The following is a 21,904-nucleotide window of genomic DNA, read 5'->3' on the forward strand; positions in this document are numbered from 1 at the left end:
TGTTCTAAAAACTGAGTACACAGTGTTTAATTTGGGACCAGTGTCTTACATGTACATGTACATGTACTGTGGAAATATAATAATGCAGTGTTTAACAACATGCACAATTTGGGACAATCAGTACCTACATGCACAGGTACATGTTATTGGTACTGCTTGGAATAGGCACTATACCGGCCCACAGGTGCAAGAATCAGTTTTATCAACATGATCAATGAGGATAAACACACTCACACCTACAGAAAGTTTAAGCTGGTGTGATATCAGGTGCTTTTATCCTGACTGACCTTGCCTCATGAAAATAGAAAATTGGCTTATAACGAACTATAAATATCTGCCCATACATACATGTACGTGAACATAAAATCTGCATGTACAATGTACATGTACCGGTATATACAGGTATACATATGCAGATGTACCTTGTCAATGGATTATATTTATATTGCACTGTTGCACATGTACTGAAGACACACAAAATCAAACTTGATACCTCATAACAGTGAAGTACAAAGGATTTGCCAAGATTTTACTGCATATCGGTACTAGTGGATTTGAGACAACACAGGTTCTTGGCTACCATGCCTTAGGAGATGCAGTTGGAACTCTATGCCAGAATACTGGTTGGTTACAAATGGCAGGTACCAGTTCCATTTTGGACGTTTGTAACCCCCAAATTTTTTACTTTCAGAAAGGACTTTTCCAACAACAAAACACAATTTTTCATGAATCACTTTGAATCAATTTGTTTTCTATGTCTACCGAATAACACTTCTGGTTGACTTTATTTCACTGAGTGTAGCAACGCATAGTATAATATGTCTGCTTTATGTCTGGCTTCTAGTGTGCAACAGTAATAAGAGTTTCAAATGTATTTGGAAACAGGTACCCAGTTCCATGAAAACCTGTAAAATCACACCCTTAGTACATTGTACCAGTACAACTGATTCATTGATTACAGGCTGCCAGTAACAAACCCACTACTACATGTGTACAAGTACTCCAAATGAAACATGAAAGTCAACTGAATTCACGTAGTATTTCATGGTACCGGTACATTGTAAATTAATAAATATTGAAACATTCACTTTAAGTTGCATGTACAGCTGATTATAATTTACATACATGCAATTGTCATTATTATCCAATGGTTGAAATCTCTACAGTTTAGTTTTGCATGTATCTAAACACATACAGTACATGGACATGTACTGTAACTTGAAGGGTGAAAATGCAAACTCATAACAAATCATTATTTTTAAAAAAGGGAGTAAAAGATTTAATCCACAGAGCTTTCTCTAATGCAAATTCAAACTTACCTGTACCATGTAATGACTGAATGGTGCATCTCTGTATTACATTATCTATGTAATTTATATTTAATAGCCCAAATGTACAGTTATCGTGATGCGCTAAAAATGCTAAGTTTAATCCACAAACTAACATAAAGCTTAATTTCTTTAACCCTAACCCTCCCTAATCCTTTTCTGCAAAGTGGAGGAATTCGGAGGATTCAGGGTGTATGGCAAAAGTACATGGCTGATTCGAAGGATACCATACGTGAAGGTCGTGGATTAGACCTTATATTGTTTGTGCTTAGTCAAGCACAAGTTCAGCCCGATATTTCTTTTGAATCAACTGCAGAGCTCAAGAGTGCCATTCACATTGCCTCAACATAGTGACAGGAATTACTGGAGGATTTTGAAGGATTTGGGCAGTTAGGCACACTTCCAACTGACATTTTAAAGAACTGTTGGAGGATATTGGAGGATTTTGGCTGCATGCAATTTTTCATGTTGAAAATTGAAGGATTTCGGCGGATTTGGGATGGTTCCTTGTAAAAAGGCCTGGGAGGTTAGGGTTAATTTAAATGAGCCATATGAAGTTTCAAGTTTGAAGAACCAGTATGTTACTTATATAAAATAAAATTGCATTTCATCCCATCCATACATGTAGTACCAGTATATGCTGTCAGTGAGTACACAGAAGTTTTTTCAAAAATGAAGTTCAAAAGCACCCTACATAATGACAACATGTGTACATTGTTTGCATTAAATCACTGGAAAATGAAGTTCATGATCCTTTTAAAATTTCTCATTTTAGAGGAATAATGGTCTTGGATAATATAGAGGTACAAATGCACACAAAAGATTTTAAAAATACATTAATGTTTCATTTTCAAATTTCATAAAGGCTTACACCATCACTTGTTAACTGAATGTGGAGGCATTAAGTGAGAAATTGTTCTGACAAACTGTCCAAGAGCACTTGTTTTGTACAGTGGCAAACGCACAGTTTCCATCATTTTGCTCTTATTCATATGTTTTCTCTTTTTTAAACTTGGGCTATTCTGCTTTGTAATGAAAAGGCAATTGACCTTAATTATGTACAAGATAGCCATAATGAATTGAGAGCAGATTAACTTTTCATTTTGGCACAATAAAAATGAAAGCACTGAAATAAACCTTCACTGCAAGTTAATGGAATTTAGGCTGATGAAGAATTTAACATTTTGTGAGTAACTATATCTACATTTAAATGTTTAAAGCTACCAGTAAATAGAAAAACTGAAAACAAGGCATGGAATCCAAAGTAGTCTGGCATCATCCCATTGAAGAGAACACATTGAATATGATTCAGGGAACATGATAAAAAATGGCATCACTGTGAATAAGGTCTATTTGAACAGCTAGTTTTTCATTTTTGAGACCTTGTTCTCATCTATCCAAAAAAATTGCCTGGTGGGGGCAGATCAACAAAGTAATTAACAGAACACAATAATGAGTGAAAGCCATTCATTCTTTACAAAAATTTGCAAATAATGACAGCTTAACATCCTCAGACTTTGTTACAACTGTTATTAACATCTACAGACTCTCTTAAGTAACCACTGTTATCTCTCAGGCAAATGATACATGTAGGGGACCTACATTTATTCATCCACTAACATATTGCTTTTCCGTTGGTACATACATGTACATGTACGGGTACAACTACCAGGCTGATGAATTTTGTGTGAACACAGATGGCCCTTTTCCTAATTATGCCTCAGTCCTGTAAAATTTGCTATATCAATACACTGTGAGAATAACAATTACTAGAAGTCCAAGGTTTTTTTCTGATGGATGTTATGTCAGTGCACAAAATACAAGAAATTAAAAAAACAGAGGACCCAGTATGTATTGCATGTATATGTACATGTAGATATACATGTATGTTTAAACCTATTTTGTTACCAGGCATACAACTGTATACACGTACATGCAAAACTGCATTTCTTTATGAAACAAAGGAAGAAAAAATTGGGTCCATATGGTACAGCATTTCCAAATAAAGTGGTACATGTGTTTGCTGTTGCCCTATCCCATGGGCACTATACAATTACCAAGCCCTGCCCTGGTGCGTGCATAGCTAATAAAGTAAACCCAGGACTGATCCATACAACAGCCCATACATAATTCATAGTGTGTAGCGTAAAATGGGACATCTGACAGGAATATAATAATGGAAACATGTGATGCCTCAGCCTGTTTTAATTTTCAACTATTGGGCACTTATTGCAGGGATATCCTTAGACAAAAAGAAACCAACATGCTCAAACATTGGCTGTTTTGCATTTGGGTACATGAAAAACATTTGATCAAGGTATCAGACTGGGTTGACAAGTGGAGGTGAGAGTCCATACAAGATGCAAACACAGACTTGTTGCCATGTTCTTCCCACATGACGATTTTTCTCCCAAGTGAAAACGTGATATGCAAAGTGAATCCATTGAACAACAGCATAACGTGTTCAACATAAGTAGCCATTATGCTACCCTGAGTAGGAAATTTTCAATTACTCTCATGTGCAAAAGCAGTGGGATTCTGTACCTTGCATACATGGAAGAGAGTGGTGAGGCACACCCCAGTCTTCTTAGCAAAATTAGGGAAAATGTGATTATTGATCACATGTTATTGAATTATTTATTCTATTAAACGGTTGAATAGAACTTCATTTCACCCGACTGGTTCCCATCCCTATTCCCTCGTAAGAAAAAGAAAAATAATGTAGGGAGAGAAACCAGTCTAACATTAGATTACCATCTACTGTACATGTACCAGTGGGTAGCACTTCAGAGACTAATCTGTTTCACAAAATGACGGAGGTTTATGAGGGAGCGGGACCCATTTGTTCTAACAGAAGAGGATGCAGGTATTGTACAAAAAAATTATGAATGTTTCGCATTTGTGTTCACCTTGTGGAATCAAACATTTCATCTGTAACTTCATGAAATATTCTTAACCACTTCCTGCTGCGCGACCTGTTTTCGAGTACATAGGCTTTATATGCAGAGCCAGGGAGCTCGGAACTGGAACAAAAGAGTTGGGCCTTATAACAAAAGACTGTGCTCAGCACAAAAGACTGAGCTGCTAGGCATTACCAACATTGTTTCGCTCTCAATAGTGGAGATAATCCAGACTTGTTTTTAGAGAGAATGGATTATCACCAGGGACAAAAGCTCTCCACCACCGCAGCGATGAGCCACACAGCACCGCTGCGCGCTAATCTGGCCCCTATTGAAAAGAGGTCAGCAGTGCACTGTGCCGGTTTCGGGAACAAAAGAATCTTACGTAACACTGCACAATCTGGGCTCTTTTTATAATGCAGTAGGCCTGGCTGAAATATTCAGGAGTCAATGAAGGTTACCTGTCAGCTTTAGAGTAGTTCCAAATAGTCCTTCATGTGGGTATAAACGGCCATTAAATGAAATGAGTTTTTGAAGAATTTTGAAAATGGAAAATCTTGAAAGGACCTGGCATCTTGTCTCGCTCAAGAAAAATACGGCATACATGTGCTTCATAAAGGGAAGCTATGCACGCGCATTGCACATTTCACCACAGTGTGGCATGTGGTGAATATTTCCAGTGCATTTGTTCCTAATCATTGCAGAAATTATCATTGATACAGTTGGGAGATTAACTGATGGTAACAGTGCACCATTTCCAAATGATAATAAAGACAGTATTCATAGTAACATTGTGTCTAAGGACAAAAACAAATTTTATTTGCAGAAAGGTCCCACAAAGTGCCCTCCTAAGTCACTGCACTAAAAGCTTGGTTACCTCCCCCGCAGACTCAGTAAAATGTTACCATGTCGAAAGTCCAAGTTTGGAAAGTGGTCACATTTGACCATTTTTCATTTTATCATTGGCTTGGTAAAACCCTTGGGGAAAAAAAAGTCCAGTGGACACTGCTATAGAGGATGAAAAGTCTAACTGTTAAGGCATGTTAAGCCAGATTCTGATGTTCTTTATCTGCAACGACTTATTGGTGTGATGACATCGCAAGTCACAGAATGTCAATTCATAACACCCACAACGCTCACACAAAGTTTGATTGCTTTCCCAACAATCAAGTAACATCAAACAGGAGAGCGTTTCCTTCTTAAGGTGAAAAATCAGGAAAGCTACAAATTTCTCAGGTGTTCAAGATGTTGAGTTCACTTCCCCATCTTTCATTTTCCTTTCAATTTTCAGTGGCTTAACCAATGACTTTTGAAGATATTTTGCTCCAAGGAAAATCACCCCTAAAAACAATCATGAGGCCCATCACCATTTTGAAAATTGATGCCTACACTCCATTGCAAAATAGAGCAATTTGGAGGGCACCATTTGGTCTGATACTTTCAGAAATACAAGCTGGCAGTCCTGCTGATAGATTCCATCCTCCTTCTTAACAAAGCAACCAGTCCACCTGCCATGAAATGCTCTAACAGCAGAGAATTTGACAGCCTACAAATCGTGATTTGGCAATTTTGGACCTACACGTATTGACTGGCCTGCAACCTTTAAGGGCCAATGTACCATACACTCTACAGAGTGACACCCCCACAAGTTGGTGGACATGAGTGCACATCCTGTAATTTTAAGTACTCGCCACCAAAATATGTCTTTCAGCAGGCTTGCCTTGGTGATCTGGAACAGCAGAGTACATGGTTGGAGTAACAAGTGCACACAGAAATTAACCCAAGAAGGGACTTTTTCAAATTTTGTACAGTTACCCAGACACCAGAATGGTTATTTGCAGAAAATGTTTCAAGCATGTTTCAACAAACAATTCATGTCACTGAACCTTTAACAATTCACATTCTCTTTATGCACTCAGGCATCCACTTTTTTTTATTCCCACAACCTTTGGTCATCCCGCCCATCCTCGGGGAGAATGCAAAATATTCCAAGAAGCTGTGACTTCTGTTCAAGCAATCTGGGCAGCTCAACCTCTGCCCTCTGCGAATCAGCCCTGAAAATTTAAAAGGACAGCATGTAAAATATAAATACATGTACATGTGTACATTGCCTGGTGACTTGTTTTTTAAGAGGAAAGTGAGAGGTACAGGTACATCTATGCGCCGGATGTATTTTTCGATGACACATCTGAGCAAACATCTACAGCTACAGTTACCACAAAAAGCAACTGCTCTCCTGCAAATAGATATTAAAAGACTGGATAAGATACATGTATCCTGTGTGACTACATGTACATGTAAATGCATACATGTACATACACACATACACACTGTATACATGCAAACATATCCAGACAAATCTACATGAGAAAATTGGCAGCACTATTGATGCCATCAGTGATCTATTTTGTGTTAAATGTAGTTCCATTTTGAAATTCTAGTTTACCTAAATTTCTGTTACATGGCTGAAGGAGAGACAAGATTGCTGAATGTGATTTGCATAGATGTAAGAAAGGATCCAGGAAACAGCGAATTATATCACTACCAAAAAAACCGTCCCACAAAATGACATGACTTAGGGAAATTTTGATCTGAAAAAAGAATGACTTACGATTTGACTTCAGATGGCAAAAGTACATAAAGTTTGAAAGCAATACAGCTTAAGCTGTAAAAAAAAACTTTATCATCATTTACACTTGAAAGTAACAGCAGGAGACTTAACAACGTACTCAAACTTGGTCCACTTTTCCAGTCGTACACATACATAAATGTAAACCTCCGCTGTGTGTGGACTTCCACTATAAATCCTGGCCTGCAGACTACATGTAGAACAGAATGTACGTGTACGTAGGTATTTTCTGACAATGGGCTGACCAAAAGAAAGATCAGTTTTTATATCCTGTTCCAGTTATGGATTTGATTCTCTTCTTCCTTCCTTGGTATAAAAAAAGTCGAGGCCAATCATCCCACAGTTGGATTTTCCTTTATACAATATGGCAATTTGCCAAATGAGAGGATATTTGTGTATTGCACACCCAAGGCCAACAATGTGCTACATGTACATGTAGGTACATGTAGTTGCTATTATCGTAGATAGCATTTCTGTAACCACAACTTTATATTCCAATTGCGTACATTATATTGTTATACATGCTACAGCAGGGAGCCAATAAATGGAATTATTAGATAAACGAATGAGTTTCACAAGTCCCAGCATGGTGTGAATATTTCTGAGAAATTGGGAGGGACTGCAGAATGTCAGGAACCATTCTCAAATGTTTCCTTCAAGAGCAAAGAAAATATGTGTAGTCTGCAGCAAAGATGTACGGTAGGTCATGTTTGAACACCTCTGGGGAAAAATATGCCGGCAATGTTCAGCACATAATGTTTTCCACAAACATGCGATAGAAAGAATATGTACATGTACACACTGTAGGATGCACCAGAGTTCCTTCATGAATATAAGAACAACTAAAGCTTCAAGAAAACAACAGCAATATACATGTATGTATCTTCATCTTCTTTACGTTCTTTTAGTTCCACTAAATGGCTAGATATCTATGTGGGAGCTCATTGATATTTTTGATCCAACAGGGAATTTACATCTACAATTAGAAATGCCATAATCTGGACTGATCATAGAGGTATTTCTATCAAATTTGGGACTTGTAGCTTCCAACTCTTAATATTTCATTCACAAAATTCTCAACCTGTGGGCCCAGCTGAGTGCACACCGGTAGTTTTACTACTATTTTTGGGGTGGTTTCGTGGCAGGGTAAATAAAAAAATTTGCATGGCGAACCCTTATAAAACTAAAGAAAACTGAGGTTCTGACCATAATTTCAATTTGCAGTGAAAAACGCAAGCCCAATCCCTTCCTGAAAGTCACCAGGCAGCGCAATTTCTGTCCGATTTGGCAATGTTTTACATGGGCGCATATTTAGTAAGTGCAACCATAATGATCACATGTGCAGCATGAGGTCAAAACTGGTGCCTAGAAAGATGAACTCATGTCCTCCATATGAAGTCCTTGTAGAAACCATTTATGGTGGACATTGGTACGGTAGCATTCGTAGGCCATTCAAAAGTAACACTGGCTGTGTTGTTACTCTACCAAAAAGCTGGGATTGACGGTGACCCAGAGAATTGTCTCAAGGCCACCATAATCCCCCAAATTGGTGGGTTAACCTACATGTACCTCACAAGTTCGGTTAGAAATTACCCGGGAAAGCGGCATTTTGAGGCAGTTAAACCGGAGAATTTCTATCCCTGAGAAGTGTAGTGTGAACACCTTGAAATTACCCGAGTTATCTCAGGTTAAATTTCTTCATAACCCGATAATTAATGGTACCTGGGTAACACTAGTGTGAAACCAGATTAATTATGTAGTATGTGTAGTACATGTACATAGACATGTATGTGGTACAGTACATGAGGGTCATTTTAAATACAAGAAAAATCAAAAGTCCAAAACACTTCCTTATGAATGGGCTTTTTAGCAAATAGACTAATCCGATTAGATGCCCTAATTGCAGTGGCCCCACACTCACACGCACATTCTTCAGCTTGACTCACATGTGCATTTGGCAAATCACAACACCCTATTGGTTGAAGAGGCATGTAACGCGCGTGTGCCACCTGTCCACTGCCACCGCAGTAATGGCTTGTAATTCTGGTGGTCGAATTACACTATACTGGTATCAGTAACAAGTGAACATACAAGTATGCTTTCACCTTGTGTTGTACATGTACAGTGTGATAGCACTCTTTCAGTGAATAGAAACTTTGTACATGTACATGTACTGGTACTTGTCTAGAAATTTATGCTAAATGCATGTCAGTTCCTTTTACATCATCAAGTGATAGTACAAACTTTTTGTTTAAATAAACAACCCAAAATTGTTATTTTTGGTGTGCAAACACAGGCAGCTTCACTTCTGCATTACAAAAATGAGTGCAACAGTGAACTTCAGACTCTAGAATGCAATTTCCTTCTATTAATACTGGTACCAGTACATGTACCAGTATGAATGTGCATCTGTAAAAACAGTGTACACACTGTATACTGCTACATGTACGTACTGTGCATGTACATGTACATTATTAGTTTGAATGAAGGTAAAACAGAAATTAAAATTGCACGGTACAACTCCGGTATATACCAGTTCATGTAAATTGTTGAATTTGTGTGCCACAGCTTTTTTAAACAGTTGCTCTGCACATTAACCCAGCACATGTACAACAAAATCAATAACTCTTTTTTTTTGCATCCAGCAAGGTTCCCCATTGCATTTACAATGCAGCAAGGTGCCCACAGAAAACCACACAGGGCTCAAGATGAACGCCAATAATACAATGTATTTTTTATTGGTGAAAATTGTAACTTGTACAAGCAACAAAATAAACATCTCAGACTTCTACAGGAACAAAGTATGAACAACAAACTGAATGCCTAGTGCTGAGTTACAAAAGTTCCTAATGGAGGTCATTATAGAAATGTACAACTATGCATACTAAAGGAGAATTGAAAAGACAGAACGGTTACAGGTGACGGGCAACCTTGCATTGTATAAAATCTTTCTCATTTAACCTACAGAAATTCTCAGAAAAAGAAGAAGACAAAAAGAGATTCCAAGAACCCCGCAATGTGTTCATCTACTTACAGGTACCCGATACAGGCATTTTAGTATTGACTCTGCTTGTTTAAACTTGCATTAGGAAAGTAGATACATGTACACGGTGTACATGTACATGTAAGTGGCAATACCCCCACACTGAAAATGCAAGTTGTACAAAAGTGTTTGTATTGATACCAGAACTCATTCTGGCTGAACTTGAACATGCATTCTGTGGTTGGCACATGATCCCAGTTCTCTTTATAAATAGCCACCCATATTACCTACTCCTCACATGACGTTTTTGGACGGTATTCAAAGCACAAAGTGCGATAATAGAAGCCTACCAGTACCAGTGTATTTGCCTTGGCTTCTTAAAGGGGAAGTGTAGTGGTTTCCAAAACACATTTGAGGGACTTTAAAAAAAATCATATGTAATAGTACCGTACAGTACTTGAATTGTGGACTTTTTTGAGTTCCCGGGTCAGGCAACGAGGGGGAAATATAAAAATGAAAAAAAAACGCAAATTGTCAAATGGCTGTGCAAACATGTACAGGGTAGCCCAGTTTATAGTCATCACTGCGTCATGTTGTTTGATTGCAACATGCATACATATGTACATCTAGTATACATGTCCATGTATCATTCATAAAGAAGACATGAGATTTGTATGCCTCTGTGTACAAAAACCTCTCTTTTTTTGTTGTCAAAATCCACAATTGTTGATTTTTAATTTTTTTTGGTCAAAAATGTTTTTCGGGGGGCAAAGAAATCCATAATCCAAGTACGGTAATTCATACCACACTATTACATGTATGTACATGTACCTGTACATGGCACACAAGGATGACAGAAATGGAATGAAATATGTTCATACCTGTACATGTTTAACAGCAAAGTTAAACTACACATGTACATATATGTATGGATACACCATAGAAGTCTATAGCAAGTTCTCAAAAAGACAAGTGATTTTATAGAAGCAGATGTATTTAATACAAACACGAAGCTAACCTTATACTGTATACCAGTATGTTAGTCACCAGTGGTACATGTACACTGTCATCAGGAGATTCTGACAATCATAAAAGGGTTACTCACGTCGAACCACTCAATGGGTCACATACAATGTTGAAGTCAAGACCAAGCAGTCCAAGACCAAGACTAACACCCCAAGACCAAGACCAGGCTAGAAAAAGTAATCCGAGACCAAGACCAGCCGTAGGAGACCAAGACCAAGATCAAAACCACCTTTGTAAATAAATGGCAGGAAATCATCTCTGTACATTGACATAAAACTGTGAAGATGGGCTATAAACCACAGAACTACATGTATGCGTTAGTTTGACAGAATGGTCCTGGAATTTAGCATGAATGTTTTTGTTGTTAAATGTTCTTTGCAGTTTGCATTCTTCAATGATGTGTCTGCTCTGAATGTCCTGACATCAACGAACTTACACACCACCAAGGCAAAGGCACGCAGCACACCACGTTTACATATTGTGCCAAAAACCCCATCACAGAATGGTGTCTTGTTAGCCAAGTTTGAGATCAACAAACAGTGCATGAATAAGCATCTAGTTACCAGACCACACAATGCGATTACGCATTGACAGGTACCCTAACAACAACAACAAATCACATATCTTTTTACGACCAGAAACCAGTGACAATTATTTTTGGGGCTGTCATGCACTATCTTCCTCCTGGTGCATGGTTCAACTTTGTGTGCACAAGTTTAACTACGAGCGCAAAAGCTTTAAACTTTGGCCACGCAACTTTTAACTTTGGGTGCACACTTAACTCGCACAAAGGGTGAAGTTTGCGCATGACACACTACTGCTAGATGTAACCACAACAAACGCTTGTACGTACAGTCCTTAACAGCCGTACTTACATCTTGCGGGGTCTCGATTCAAGTTTTTCGTAGGTCTACAAACAATCAAAATTCATCACCAGTCAGGTATGAAATGGTGCAAATTGTATTTTAAATTGGTTTTGTACTGGTCTCGGCAAAAAATTCCAAGAAGAGGAGGTGCGAGATCAAAAACCAAGACCGAGACCACTGATCTGAGACCAAGACCATGTTCAAACTGGTCTTGAAACTGGTCTCGAGACCAAGACCAGTCTCAACAACTACAACACTGGTCACATACTAAATCAAACACATCCAATTCAGTTCATATTTGGTACATGCAGTGCAGGGCAAACTTTAGTTGAAAAAGCCAAATGTAATGGTTTAACTCCATTGATCAAATGGGGCTGAAATGGTCAATTGACAAATGGGGAAGTTTCTCACTCATCTCAGAGTTGGCATTTCAACAAACATTTCTGTACATATGACTGCACGTTCTGAGGTCTTCATCTCAAAGTCAAGAGATACATGCATCGTATGTTTTCATGATATCTTGACCACAAAAGTGATTCACAGAATCATTTCTTCATTGCCTTTGCAGGAGACCACACGCACAGCTCCTCCTGTACATGCTCAAGCAGTCTAGAAATAAGACCAAACACTGCCTAAATGGATTTTCAAACACAGTTTTTTCAATGCAAAACAGGAAATATGAATTTCTAAAACTAAGTGTGTTCTTTTCTATGTTCGAATTTTTGTCCTTTTTTCAACCAAAATAATGTTTTGAAAACTTAATGAACAAGCATGTGAAAACTCATGCATGTACAATGTACTGTAAGTGTACATGCTTACAAAAAATCCAGAAAAATACAAAGTGCTAGTAAATGCATACTTTATATGTAGAGAGCTGCAAAAAAAGTCAAAATCTATTTTCAAAATCTATCTCTTGATAGCGATACAGACATTGCCAGTTTCCAAGATACACTGAAGCTATGAAGCTGCATCCAGTATCTCCTAAGATGAACCAGGAACTGAAAGTTGGTTCTAAAATTATTCAGTTTCCTCAAGCAGCCTGAAGTCAGAAAATCCAAGCAATTAAATGCAAACGTACAGACATTTGCAGCTGTCTATTATGTAACCGATGAAATTATTGTAGAAGAGCAAACTTAGTTTAAAGATACCGGTAGTTATGGGACTAAACTGCTTGTGAAATCATATTTTCAGGCAAGATGCCATTCTGAGGAAAGCAATGAAAGAAGGCAATTTCCAATGATGTGTCTAAAGATGCATATTTGGAAATTGCCGTTGAAAGTGGGCACAAGGCACTAACACGATGCACATGCACGTAGTCACTGTAAGGTGCAACATCACATAACTACAGTCAGCTGAAAGAGAGTGTCTCAGATGATGAATTTGGGCAAATTCACTACACGTACATGTCCATGCAATATTGATTTGAAATCAAGATCCTGGAATTATACAGTAGTTCTTCTCAGAATTTACAGCATTCACTGAGCTCCAACTTCATACTGGTAAAGTACTCTTCTTTAGATTTTGAGCATTTTTGTCACCATTGTTTCGCAATGTGACATCAAGAACCCGGATTTACATGTACAAAGAACCGTACCTGGACATACATGTATATATGTATAATGCATACAGTCAATTCTCTGCTGCTTGAAAAATACCAGGAAGGCACCAGAGTCAACAACAATACTTTCCACAGATGATTGTTGCCAGGCTTCCAGAAGTCTGACAAAGACAAATTGGAGAACTTAACTCACTCTCTTGAGCAAAACAACACCAACTGTAATGGTTCATGGAGTAAAGCCCTTCTATTCGCTTTAAGGTAACAACACTAACAACTTGAGCCATGGAGGTCAAGGTGAAGGTCAGTCAAAGTGCCTAGGGCTAATGGGCTTTCACAGTTTGTCCAGTGATGCTATGATGCACATGCTTCCAGTAAGCAGGAAGAACCACACATCCACAAAAGGGGTCTTTATTACTGTTTCTGTGAGTCTCAGATGATGCTGGGTCGTACGTGTACGTATTTGCTCCATGCTTGAAGTACACATATTCACACTTAAGTATCAACGTGGGACATACCAGGGTAGACATACATTTCCTGAGTGACACTGTAAGCAATAAATGTCATCAACATCGTTCTTTTGTAGAAAAGTGAAGGTAAAAAACCTAAATCTACATGTACATGTACATGTAGGTACATGTAGACTGCATATGCCTTTTCAGGCACATTATCACCCACTCTTGAAAAAAAGTCAGGTCTGGTTTTTGATGGAAATCAGAGGTACTAGTATGGTACACATGTACAGTACATTGATCAAAACAAGCAATAACTAATCCAGGTTCCAGACTTCCCCTTTAAGGTGGCATGGCAAACTTTTGTAAGGTCAGTGAGGTCAAAAGAAACTAGAGACTGATGGGAATAGAACCAATGTTTTCATTCTTACTCTCTGGCATGCCAGAGGTTGGGCCTGGCCAGCCAGTGAGGGTAAAGTAGCCAAGTGCTTTGGTGTGGGTGAGGCCCGCTCTCATCATCTGCATTAAACCTCCATACATGTAGCTGCCTCCAGTTATCAGTAATGCATGAGATTACAAAATAAATATTTAATAATGGAACACACTGGTCATTACATTTTTGCAGGCATAGATATGCATGCAGAGGACAACTTCCTTGTTCTTGAGTCTGGTCCAAGTTAATTATTGGCTCTCTGGCTCTAAATGTTCTCTTAACCTAATGTAAATGTACAGTGCTTGCATACATCTGTGAACACATATGTACAATGTACTGGTAAGAACCAATAAGTGTTGGAAAATATCATGACTTTGTACAGCTGTACCTACTGATCACCATGCTTGATCTAATCGACTTTGTTTGTATGTACATATAGTCTCCAATGCACTTTGAGAAATTCTAGTGCCTGATGAATGGTCCATGAGTGCATACATGCCTGAGTTCAAGGTGGTCTGGTTGTATTGTAAGCACATTTTACAACATACAATGTACAGCATGAAAATCAAAATGTAGAAAATCATTCCATTGGACTCAACAACCATCTGTGACCCTGGTAGGCTTTCAAATCACAGCTATTTCGACCTGCATAAATACACATAACCCAGATGATGTCACGTGATGCGCCATTTGACAATATCAAAAGGAAGTGATTGGGAAAGCGCATTTTAGTTGCTGAGTGTACAACACTCCAAAGGCTGCATCTGTAGACACAATCTAAAAAAGCAAGCGGGCTGTTGATGGATTTGTCACGTATACATGTACATTGTACACAGAGAGTTGTTGGCCCAGTTTCAAAAAGCTAGTGATATTCAAATACATTGGTCTGCCCAACCCAGGGAGATGTGCTTAAAATGGTGTGAAGCAAAAATCACATCAACTGAAATTCTCCATTACATGAACACATGTACATGTCCGTTGTACTGCGTGTGTTCTGATGTATACTGTTTTGGGGGAGGGAGTCTGAAAATCTACATGTAGCAACACGAATGCCATGTACTTTCATGAGCTTAAATAATTTTTTTTGTTGCACTACATGACCCTACCAACTAATACACAGCATACAGCGCATGTGTTTGAGAAATTTGGCAGTTTTGAATTATACCGACTAGTAGCTGAATATAACTGCCCAAAACATTAACTTCTTACTTTTTTTCAAATTTTCTTCAAATTGTTATTAATGTAAAACTACATGTACATGAGCAATGCTGCAGCAGATGCATAATGGTAAATTAATTTCTCTGTTTATTCATTAAGCTTTTTACAAATATGCTGGTTCAGTCAAGCCAAATTCTTTACAATTACAATTAATGCAATCATGTAGCTTTTTACAAGTACTGTACATATGACATACACTGTACATGTACTTTCAAGTATTTCACTTTGTCATTAATACCGGTACATGTACATGGTTGTTATCAATCACTGCAAGTACTCTGTCTGCAAAAGCAAGTTTATTAGTTTAGGGGGAAGGTTTAATCACTTTTTCGGCAAAAAAGTTTTCATGTACCGTGAGTGAAACCAAAGTTAACATAAAAGACTGCAAAGAAATGCAAAGGGGGAGGGGATGACTTCAACCACTTCTGTTTTTAAATGACAAGCAATCAGAAGACAATATGTAATTTCCCTTCCATCTGACTACTGATCTTACTGAAGTCAGTGCCACATGTAGCTGGATCAACTCATTTAGCAGTGCGTATTAAAATCAACTAAAATGACCCAAAAGCAAACAAGCAAGCAACAAACAAACAAACAAACAAACAAACAAACAAACACCCCAACACCCCAACAAACAAACAAACAAACAAACAAACAAACAAACAAACACCCCAACAAACAAACAAACAAACAAACAAACAAACAAACAAACAAACAAACAAACAAACACCCCAACAAACAAACAAACACACACAAATTGAAAGAATATGGCCTCATTAATTTGTCTTTGATAAGCTCAAATCCAAATGAGGGGGACACTCTCAAATTTCACATGATTCTAAACAAGCCTTTTTTTTTTGCTGAATGAGAACTTAAAAAAATCTTTTTTCTTAATTTGATTTTCAACGTGAATGTACATGTACATACTGTGTTTGTGCAGTACTTGCAGCTTTATAAGATTTCAAATGTACATGTACCGGTAGATGTAGTAGGCAGTCTGCATGTGTTTAAGTGATGTTGAATTTCCTGCTGACTTGTCAGAGTTAACTTACTTGTGTATCCTGTTTACATTGTTTTCTGGGTATACGGTACATTAATGAAAACCTCTCGATCTTGTAATTGTAACCGAACTTGATCCATTCCAAACAGAACTGTGTACATTGTAGGCCTACACGTGAACGTTAATTAGAGGTAAGCAGCTGGAAATCAAAGAATGAAATCCCTTTTCTTTCCTTAACCATCCCATCTGCAAGTTAAACAATAAAAAATGTATGAGTAAACAAGCGCTTCAAAGACAAAAGCAGGATGCTCCTCCTGACTTTCCCATCTTGATTATAATGGACTTTTGGTGACCTCTGTGGCACTGCATATGAACACTAATTGATACTGGACACAAAACTAGGTTGGGAGTTACCCCTTTCTCAAGAACACGGCTACAGCATTGGATTTCCAGCATAACAGGAGATGAGGCTCTCATCTAACGGAAGGCACTTAACGAGCTGCAGTGGGGTAAATAGGAAGAGCTCCCTCGCCTGTCAAGGGAGGGCCATCTTCCCTTTCTTTTCACAGCTGATTTATGGGAGGGGTGAGATTGCCTCCTACCCTCCCACGTATGCCATACACGTACTGAACATAGCATGCACATCTGCCAGGGGTCAGAGATACTGCAGTTACATGTATGTAAGTTACACTGGGTGCAAGTGTTGAAGACAACTTTGTGAATTCTGCATCATAGTAATGTACACATGTACATGTATATTTTACCATTAAGTATTTACCCGATATAACTTGCCCAACAGCACTCAACAACCAGCTGGTCAACCCTAACCAGTTTTGCATTTAAGCAGCCAGTCATCTGCATAAATAGCAAGCAGGAAGTCACAGGTTTGAGAGTAACCCATGTACGATTGTGAATACACAGTGTTGGTATATATTTACCAGTACAATAGTAAAGATTTTCAGCATGCTACTGCAGATCAGGGCAAAATTTTGGACACAATGCTTGTGCAAGCTGATGAGTGAAAAGCAGAAATTGAAGCATTGATGAAAACAGAAAGAAAAAAGCTGTAAGTACACACATGTAGGATCAAAATCAATTTCTGACTGATGATGTCCATGCCATATTTTCTTACCCAAAACAAATATGGTTAAATGTGACCAATGTTAGTACCGGTATGTGGACTTTTGAACAGGGAAAGTTTACCAAGACCGTGGGAGAGGTAACCAAGCTACCGATATCGGTATATAATGACTTGTTAGAGCACACTGCGTGACCTTTCTCAATTTAGCCAAATGCTGTGATTTCTTTATAATAAGACATGATGTTGATGTATTTCATTATCATGTGGAAATTATTGATGCAATGGTACCACCAACCTTCCGAATGCATCAAAAGTAATATTTACCACAATTGTGACCAGAAGAGGAACAACAGACTGGACACATATGGTATGTGCCACACCATGGTGAAACACACAAAGTGCATGCGTGGTATCCCTACATGTATGTATACAGCATGACTTTCAATGACTCACATTGTTTGCACTGGACTTGTCGTGTTGGGAAAAGTTACCTGGTCAGTTATCGCGGACAGCAGTTGGCCAATGGAACTGCTGGACGCAGAAAAAAGCAACTGAGAGGAAAATGTACCAGGTTGTCTGCACTTGGGAAAAGTACATGTACCCATTCTCTCGGTAAGCTTACCAAAAAAAGTCCAGTGCAGCCAGGGTTTCAATTCAACACTCAGTGATTTCAAGCATTAAACGAGTGAAAACATGCTATCTATCTCCACTGTACAATAATTGAAAGGGCTTCAGAAGTGGCCCTTGCATTTTGAACTTCATTTTGTTCAGTTGGACCACCGACTGTACCTAGAAAAAAAAAGTACTTACACAGTATTTTCTTTTGCAAAACAGCAAATGGAAAATTGACTTTCAAGAATTCCACCAGTATTTGTGCCAATCTTTGCAATTTACTGGCAAGAAACAAGCACCTAAAACATGCTTAAAAATACAAAGGTGAACTACATGTCTTACAATTTTCAACAGTTTCTGTCATTTTGACTATATGGATATTTGCTTGCATGTTTGTTAATAACTGCACAAGCATTTGTGCTACATCTATTGGGTAAAATAGCTGATCAAGTAATAACCATCTGGTCAGCAAATGAATAAAGACACATCCTACAATTGAGACAATGTCCAAATGTCTATTGCTGTCTCGAACAAATATTTATTTTTCGTCCATCTGCCAGAAAGGTTTTAAAGACATCAAATATTGAGTATTTTGGAAGAATACTTGTACAAATTATTTTGGGATTACCCCAAATCTGTATTTGTTTGTCAAAAGGAGCATCTTCAACTGTAATCATTCAGCAAAGCAATGCTACACAACACCTGGTTTGCAGTGGCAATGCAAAATGTATGTCTATATGGAGGATACTAACAATCTGTCACTCACCCAATATCCAAGCTATCTAGGCCATTTGCATCTCCATCTGCTGACTCTGAGGCTCCCCCTGGACCCTCGGACATCAAGGACTCTGTGATGGCAGGCCTTCCCACCTCATCATCATCAGCAACAGGGGCACCTTTGGAGGAGGTACCGGTAGTTCCACAACACTGTTGTCCTGTACTGTGCAATAACTTCACTGATAGCCCGCTCCTGCTGGCCAGTGATGCGCCAAGGATGGTCAGGCGCCGCTGACAGGCAACTGATGGGTGCTGCTGATTGGCCGAAGGCAGCAGTGATGTCACTGATTGCCATCGACACCAGGTGGAGCCAAGAAGGTGTCGTATGTAGCGAGTCATCGCAAAACCTACGCACATTTGATAAAAAACAAAAAGGGACAGAGAACGTGGTAGATTAATTATGAGTTGAACCTGAAACTTGTGTTGCAACCCCAGAAGAAGTTCATTTATTCCCTATTAATCAATTTCCCTTTTCCTACTATAGCGGAAGTACACTTTTCCCAGCTTTAAATATCTGGAGACACCCACTACTGGTGGAGCATCATATTTTGTTAAAACTGATGGTAAACACTTTTTTACCGATTTCTCAACTTTTTCACTTTTTCGGATTTTAAGATTATAATGTGGCAAGTGCACACAACTACATGTAAGCCCAACAAAATTTTGAACTTGATTGATATTTTCTTTATATTTGAGACGTTTGATCACACAATGCCTTACAATTGAACAAAAACACCTTAAGGACTGATCATAAGCAAGACCTATGTACATATCCTTCCTTACAGCTGTTGGTAATGACAAATTGGGCATGCTGTCTGTCAAAGCATCTTGGATTCTTGTACACTGAACGAGACTTCATCCTAGATGAACACATCCCCAAAGAACCCTGGGGAATTTTGTACAATGCAATGAATGAGTGCATGTTCAGTTCAAGGAAACACATGCAGGTACTAACATGTACAGTATAACTTGGTCATCTGCACAAATACATGTACATGTACATGCACATGTAGCAGGGCTTGTAATTAACAGTTTGAGAAGTACAAAATTCCAAAAGCTCTGCACTCACACAAGAGATACCGGTAAGTTCACACTGATACAATTTCAAAATGATTCTTTCCTTTTGATTTGAAGAAATCTGTGCAGAGGAAGTTATCATAAAGCACTAATCTTTTTTCATTAAGAAAATGCCACAGGGAAAGCCACATCCGACAAGTCATAATCTGAAGTTATTTAAAAGTAGCAAAAGTCACACCTATCAAGGACAAGCATCACTCAATGAAGTGGATGGAATCAGCTCATGCCTTTTAGTGAAGATTAGTATGAAGCAAACACTAAAAATGCCTGTTTTTCATTTTTTGTGTTGTTAGAGAAATTGCCCTTTTGTTGCTATGAACACAAACACAATGCTTAACACTGGTACATGTACACCAGTTGCATACAGTACATGTAGGTGCATACATGTGTACATGTACATGTACTAGTATGCATGTACTGGTATAATCAATTCACTATCCTGGTTTACAAATATATTCCTGAAAGCTGATCCATAAAAACCAATTTACCAATAATCTTTGAAGCAAACAAGAACCATATATAAGCACATGGGTAATTCCAGAAATTAGGGGTCCAAAACGTTGTAATTTGACTTGGAAATATCACCGGAATTGATTTTAAACAATTACTATTTGTTTGGCAGGTAAATTTTTATAAATTCATTATTGAACTTACAAAATCATATGTCAGATGTGACAGCGACACGCAAAAAAAATGGACTCTTAATTTCTATATATATAAAAAAAATAATGTATTATTAATAATATTGTATAATATTGTACTATTAATTTGCATTTAACTTTGTGATAAAACCAGATGTAAATCATTATGGATCATGCACACACCATGTTCCGGTATTACTGAGAGAAATATGGATAGCAGGTTTCACTTGCCTTTTGGTCATGATTAAAAAAAGAAGAAGAAAATACCTGTGCATGCACCTACCAGTACATGTACATGTACTGTATCCACAGAGCTTCCCAGTCAAATGTACAGTGTACATGTACTATACATACAAGTACATGTAGACATTTGGTACATGTACTGGTACTAAAGCTTTGGAGATGTTTCAAATTCTGACAGTAACAAACAAGTACCTGCAAATTTTTTGACCCACAACAAAACTTCCCCCCCCCCAAATTTCAGGATGACTCACAACAAACGTGCACACATGGTCGGCTCTTCAATAGCATTTTTAATTACAAACTGAACAGGATCATTACTTTTCGCTCTGTGAATTCTCCCCTTGCAGTGCGGGGGAACTGTATCTTCCAGAGCGTGGACACAAAATGAAATATTACATGTACATTGCTACTTAGTTTTTTTACCAGATGGTAGTCACGGCTCACCATCCACGCTATACCTCCCCCTTTTTTTTAAATAGGGAAAGAGAAAATGCCAGATATGCAAGAGGAGAGCCCTGAAATAATTCCTGCCTCTCAAATTTCAAATTCAAATTCATTTTGGGTAATTAAAACCAGCAGGGGAATGAATTAATACTTATGAACTGGTGAGTCTGTCTCATATAAATAAACATGATACAAGTACATGTAAACTGTGTACAGGACTGAAAATGTATCATAAAGTACAAGTACACTGTACATGTACATTAAAAAACACAATGTCCTCATTATTTTTAGATTCTGAAATTTACCCCAATATTTATTCATACACTGTGAAAAAACTGACATATTGTCTACTTGAACTACATGTATCGGTAACAGTAACTTACACAAAATAAATTACAAACGGAATTCTACACAAGTAATGAATATTCGCCTCTTGGAATTGAACATTTCATCTGTCCCCTATGAAATTATTCTAACCATTGCATGAATGTGAAACATTCATTATTTACTTGCATAAATTCCACTTTTGTTAGAACTGTCCTCGTCATTTTGCAAACAGATTCATGTCTCAAATGTCACTCACTGGTAGTACGTTGATACCAGTATGTTAGACTGGTTCCAGTCCCCACATTATTTTCC

General features: G+C 38.1%; 1 protein-coding gene across 8 annotated transcripts in view; it reads right to left on the reverse strand.

Annotated features, from left to right (window-relative positions):
* Positions 1–21,904, reverse strand: part of mrps11 (mitochondrial ribosomal protein S11) — a 51,548-nt gene that overhangs the window by 9,486 nt on the left and 20,158 nt on the right. For 7 of the 8 annotated variants that reach the window (XM_022231201.2, XM_022231204.2, XM_022231199.2 and 4 more), the window contains one exon: positions 18,850–19,207. In XM_022231201.2, the coding sequence (XP_022086893.2) occupies positions 18,850–19,199 (350 nt within the window). In that variant the 5' untranslated portion in view covers positions 19,200–19,207. Of the gene's footprint in view, positions 1–18,849; positions 19,208–19,643; positions 19,747–21,904 lie in introns of all 8 variants that reach the window. The other variant, XM_087136677.1, reaches the window with a different exon arrangement.

The sequence above is a fragment of the Acanthaster planci genome, linkage group LG05 (genome assembly GCF_054643075.1).
Source record: "Acanthaster planci isolate LZ-2023a linkage group LG05, COTS_SCS, whole genome shotgun sequence".
NCBI lineage: Eukaryota > Metazoa > Echinodermata > Asteroidea > Valvatida > Acanthasteridae > Acanthaster > Acanthaster planci.